The sequence below is a fragment of the Nerophis lumbriciformis genome, linkage group LG01, assembly GCF_033978685.3.
Source record: "Nerophis lumbriciformis linkage group LG01, RoL_Nlum_v2.1, whole genome shotgun sequence".
In the NCBI taxonomy this organism is placed as follows: domain Eukaryota; kingdom Metazoa; phylum Chordata; class Actinopteri; order Syngnathiformes; family Syngnathidae; genus Nerophis; species Nerophis lumbriciformis.
This window is the reverse complement of record NC_084548.2, coordinates 22,766,853-22,772,852: the sequence shown is the minus strand read 5'-3', so window position 1 is coordinate 22,772,852 and position 6,000 is coordinate 22,766,853. Positions and strand designations below refer to the sequence as shown.

General features: G+C 39.0%; 1 protein-coding gene across 4 annotated transcripts in view; it reads right to left on the bottom strand.

Moving 5' to 3' along the window:
- Nucleotides 1-232: 232 nt before the first annotated feature.
- Nucleotides 233-6,000, bottom strand: part of sonb (SON DNA and RNA binding protein b) — a 110,248-nt gene continuing 104,480 nt past the window's right edge. For all 4 annotated transcript variants that reach the window (XM_061977237.1, XM_061977229.1, XM_061977244.1 and 1 more), the window contains exon 20: nt 233-1,377. In XM_061977237.1, the coding sequence (XP_061833221.1) occupies nt 1,300-1,377 (78 nt within the window). In that variant the 3' untranslated portion in view covers nt 233-1,299. The remainder of the gene's footprint in view (nt 1,378-6,000) is intronic.

Below are 6,000 nucleotides of genomic sequence, written 5' to 3'. Positions count from 1 at the left end.
GCATCCCACCCGGAAGAACTATAAACCAATCAAGACGCCGTCAGATGGGACACAAGCTTCGTGACGCCGAGAGTATATCCCAGCCTTAACACGTTCTATAGCTAAAGCTAACCTTTCTGATAATTGTGAGGGGTTACAGGGGAGTTTCAAGGCAGACTTTGAGAGGGACTCATAATCTACGGCAAAAGGTCAAAACAGCCTGGTAGAACAAAAGTCACAAAAGCGTCTGGAAGTTTTTTCTGAGAATGTCTCGTAAACATTTTATTTATGAACAGAAGTGTGATACAAGACTCGCCAATCTGTTTAAAAATTGCAGTTTCAAAAGATAAGTTATTGCACTGAGCGACTAGCTACTTTGTTAAAAAGTATTTGCTGCTACAGTGGACCTCACTTTATGTGTCCACTTTTGACCACGGAAGCTCTTTTTTCTCCACCATTCACAATCTGGGGGTGGGGGTGTTAAGTGCAATAAACCTGTGTTATTTTACTAACTATTTTTCCCTTTCTAGTTTACGATTGAACAGCAGACTGACGCCAGGGAGATAAAGCCCAGAGGTGGAGCCGGATGCTCTCTCTCTTTCTTGCTTGCTCACTCTGGACAATCGCCATTTGCGAACACAGCTGATCACCGCACACCAATGTATTCTGCCAGGACTCGCCGTAATAGTGACTATATAATTTGTATTATGAATCTTCTGTTATATCTTGTGTTAAATAAACTGTTTATTAAGTCAATAACATGTAAGTCCATAGCTTGCATTCTTTGTTACGCGTCCGTCTTAGACTAGACAATGGCAAGGAAACTGTAACACTGTGTATGTTTGGCATAGGGTTAGATCTTGCATTGGTTCATGGCTGAGACCAGGGATCTTGGGATCCAAAAGGATGGTGATCGTTGACATTGGGTCCACCTCTGTCTGTGCCTCACTGCCGGTGGACAGTGGCCACTCATAGCACCTCTGCCAGATCGACTGAGGATACACTAGAAAACGTCTATCACAGTAATGGCATTGGTTTTAGGTAAAATCACTAGGACTATGTATTGTGACATAAATATATTTTTTTATTTGAGTGCTCACTATATGAGAAACATCTTTGAAAGTGTGTTGTTTGTACTACAACTAGCCTTCAATGGTTTTATTAATAATATTAATTGGGGTTTAATTTAAAAATCTCCCAGAAGTAGCACAGCACCCTTGTATGTATTACTGTTAATGTGGTTCCATAGAAATAAATTAAAAATGATGAGACCGGATATAAAAATGTCACAAAAACTAAGACAGTGTGACTATTGTATGTCTACGTGGAGAATAGGGGTCCAGTGGAAGCGGCAGTGAAGACAGGGCCTGTGTAAAGCCCTGGTCCATCAACAGGAACCTGGCGAATAAAACAAACATTTTTAGATGAAGTAGCACAACTTTACACAAAAGTACATACAAACAGTTTGAAACGGGTCAGCACTTTGAAGGTTACTGGAATGATCCATTTATCTCATTCACATCTATTACAGCAAATACTGTAGGGCCATCAGATCACAGCCAAAATTGAATAAAAGTTTTGAAAGTTTTTTTGTTGGACAAAATATGGAAGGAAAGATCCCTAGATCCTGTTTCCATTGAGGACTTGAATGATGCCACAGGAAGAAATGCCAACTCGATGTTTGCACTGACGTGACAGAAGAAATAATTAAAATTGTGACTAAATGTAAATCCAACACCTCAACTGATTGTAACCGCATTTATATAGAAAAGATAAAAAGGTGATTAAGGGCAACCATTGACGTATATCAGCAAACTATCATATCAAACTAAATTCTCAAAACAAAATTAAAATAGCAACATTTTGAACCTAATTATAAGACTGGAGACAATACAACAGTTAACAAACTAAAGACCACCTTACTTCTACAAAAGCTAACATCTCAACTTTGATGACATTAATCGAAATAACTGAATAAATTACCAACACAATCTATTGTAAGAAGTGTGTAGCTGCATGGTTTCAATTGTTTCATCCCTATATAAACATTTGTAAAGTCACAAAAGACTTGAGGTTAATACTATTTTCAGACAAAACAACCACAATGAGTTCAGGAGAAAACACAGAAGCTAATAGAAGAAATGTATAAACTAAAGATAATTTGACAAAGACAGACTATGAATCTAAGTAAAACTAAAATAATGATATTCTATAACAACAGGAGAGAAAGTCAAACTCAATTGGATGCAGTAGATAGACACGCTAAACTAAATCAAATGTCATGGTGTAATTTAAGATGATTCAATGAACTGGAAATGTCAAAATATTTACGACATAAGGTGACAAGCAACACTTCAATAATGAATAAAGCAAAACATTTTGTAAAACAGAAAACACTCCTCACTCTACAGCTCGCTAGTGTTACCATATTTTAGTTATTGTGTACAAATATGGGAAAATAACAAAAGTACACTTCATTCTCTAACTGTGTTACTACATAGTATTTATTAACCTTGTCACAAAAGAATAATCCATAATGTTGGTTATGGAGAACAGTCAAATTCTTCAAATTTATTAAATCAAAAATATTGATATTCAATGAACTAGTGAATTTGCAAACTGCTAAAGTTATGCACAAGCCAACCATAACCTGCGACACAAGAATGTACAACAATTCTTCTCAACAAAATAGGAGAAATATAAACTTAGGTAAAACTTTAACTGTAAACATTTGTTTGTACATACAACACATTCAAACCTTTAGTATATCAGTATGTGGAATTAAATTATGGAATGGATTGAACAAATAAATTTAACAAAGTACTGATTTGATTTACTTTAAGAAATTGTTCAAACTCAATGTGTTTACAAAGTACCAGGAGAAAAATCATGATAAAAATCTTGAACCGCATTAAAAAATTACAATTTTATTAATCTCATTATGGGGATCACAATTTATTAATTCCCACAACGAATCCACTCGGATCAAGGAGCAAATTGTTGTTACAGATAACTGGAGTGAAAAAGTCGAGAACATCTTATCATCCCATGAGCAATGGCCACACAGAGATGTTCAACAGAACTTTAGGGAACATGACCAGATCCCTACACCACAGAGAAAAGCAAAGATGGCCTCAGATGTATTTACAACTGATGGCCTCAGATGTACTTACAACTGAACAGCCCACAAGTCAACAGGGTATGCTTCTTTTTTCCTAATGTATGGACGGATTCCTAAACTACATCATGTTTCACACCCTGGAAAAAGACAATGACATCATAGACTATAACTGCTACATTAAGTGCATGAGGAAGGATCTCAAGGAAGTCCTCACCCCAGCCAATGCTGAGTCCAGCCAGCGACATCAAGCAAACCTGTACAGACATGGGGTCAGACATTGTGGAGGGAGATTGAGTTCTCTTAGCAAACTGATGGAGTTGTGGTCGCAGGAAATTAACTGACAGGTGAGAGGCCACCCTCTAAGCTGTGGTCTCTAAAGATTTAAGGTGCCACACTTACTAGATCGCTCAACCCGACACATGGCAGAATAAAATAGTCCACAGAAACCTGATTTTGCAAGCCAACTTTCTGCCAGTTGAGGTTTAGCGTGGGAGTTTGTCTTCCTTTAACAGTGACTCTAAGCAAAAGCTTGGAAATCAAATTATTGATAACAGTGACTTGGTTCCTTCAGCTGGGTTGAATCAATACGAATACACTGCCAGCTGGGTAGCAGAGACTATTCTCTCAATAGTTCCCACGGCGATTAAAGACACACCTGCTGACCGTCCTCAAATTCCCCCTTGAAAACACTGAACCGGAATTCCTTCAGCCCACATTCTGGTGACAGTGTTAGTGTTTGCATGAGCACAGAGCCAGACCGTTCAGTGAGTCATAATAGAACCAGATTTGGTCGGATTGTAAAGCCTATAAATTGACTAATCCAGAACATAACACAAAGAAACACCAAGGCAAGCAATAGAGTCAGTGAGTTTGCCAGGACTTTATTTGCATAAGCTACACCTAGCCCCTCATTGTACAGTTGTACAGTTTTCACTTTGATTGAACTTTAAATAATGTTTAGGTTGGCGTTTTATGAGATTGTGTATATGGTACTTTCTATAGCAAAGTGGGAATTTGAAGTTTGGGAAACGTTTTGTACAGAGGATAATTTATGTCATTATTACAAAAGCTTTTTTTGACACTGAATTTATTGAACCGAATGTTTTGCGTTTGAATTTTGTGAACTGAATTGTTTTACATCAAATTATGCTGACAATTTCTTTGGAAAAAAAAAAAACATGTTTTAAAATCCAGTATATAAAAATTTAAAAAATGTTTTTCAATGAAATTGTCAGCATAATTTGATGTAAAAAAATTCAATTCACAAAATTTGAATGTAAAACATTCAGTTACATAAATTCTGTGTAAAAAAAAAGCTTTTGTAAAAATGAACCTTCATACTGTAATGCAGAGACAATTTTATGAATATTTGTACTTGTGCTAGTTTTACTTGGAACACTTATGTAATTGTAACTCACCCTAGCGCAGTTTTAAGAGGTACAGAGGGGAGTATGTAGCTGGGTGAAAAAGTGCTTTTCAAAATTGTATTTTTTGTTTGTGTGTGAACCTGCTCAAAGCCTGCTTATTTTTTGGCAAAAATATGTAAGTGAATATGTTGGTTCCACCCAGTTGGATGTTGCTCGACCCACCAACAACAACAGTGATAGGAACGCTGCACTTAATGAACTGTATCAAGCCATCAATGAACAACTAACAGCACATCCAGATGGTTTCACCATCCTCGCCGGAGATTTTAATCATACTCATCATTTAATCAAGCTAGACTGTGCTGCCGAAGTTTCACCAGCATGTAAACTTCCCAACAAGGGGAGTTAACACCTTGGATCTGGTCTACACCACACATAAAAGTGCGTACAAAGCCACTTCACTGTTATGCTAATGCCAGCATACAGACAAACAGTGAAAGCCACCAAACCAGTTCTGAAGCAGTTAAGAGTGGGGCCAGAGGGAGCCTTCTCAGCTCTTCAAGACTGCATTGACACCACAGACTGGGAGATGTTCAAAAAGGCAGCCACTTACAACAACAACATTAAACAGTACATGAACCTTGTGACCTACTACATAACCAAGTGCATTGATGATGTGACCCACACCAAGAACATTGTGATTCGGGCAAACCAGAAGCCATGGTTGACGGGGGACGTCCACAGGCTGTTAAGGGCCAGAGACAAGGCCTTCAGAGCTGCGGACAAATCAAGCTTGAGAACAGCAAGAGCCAATTTGTCCTGGGGCATCAGAAAATCAAAACAGAATCACACACACAAGATAACTTCCCACTTCAACGACAGCAAGCTATCTCGGACTACAAGCCCGCACCACAGAGCTGCGGGAGTGACACGTCTCTGCTCAACAACCTAAAGAGCTTCTTTGCACGCTTCGATGCACAAAACAATACTCGCACACAGAAAACCCCAACACCTCACCATTGCCAGACTCTGTGCCTGTCTGCCACCAGCATAAAGAGGACATTCTCTCATCAACGCCCGGAAAACAACAGGCCAGACAACATCCCTGGTCGTGTGCTGAAAGACTGCACAGAGGAACTGAAAGATGTCTTCACGGACATCTTTAACACCTTCTTGAAGCAAGCCATTGTCTCATCATGCTTCAAAGCTGCCACCATTATACCTGTGCCAAAGACATCATCTCCATCCTGCTACAACGACTACCGTCCTGTGGCACTGACACCCATCATCATGAACAGCTTCAAATGGCTAGTCATGTCACACATCAAATCCATCCTCCTCCCCCCTGCCCCCCACATTGGCCCTCTTCCAGTTTGTATACAGGGCGAAACAATCCACAAAGGATGCAATTTGCACTGCTTCCACCCAGCCCTACCAATTGTGTCTTGCCACTTTACTATTTGTGTCTTGTCTTTGTCTGGTGTAGTCTACACATGGGATGGTGAGAAACGCAATGTTGATTCATTATGTCTT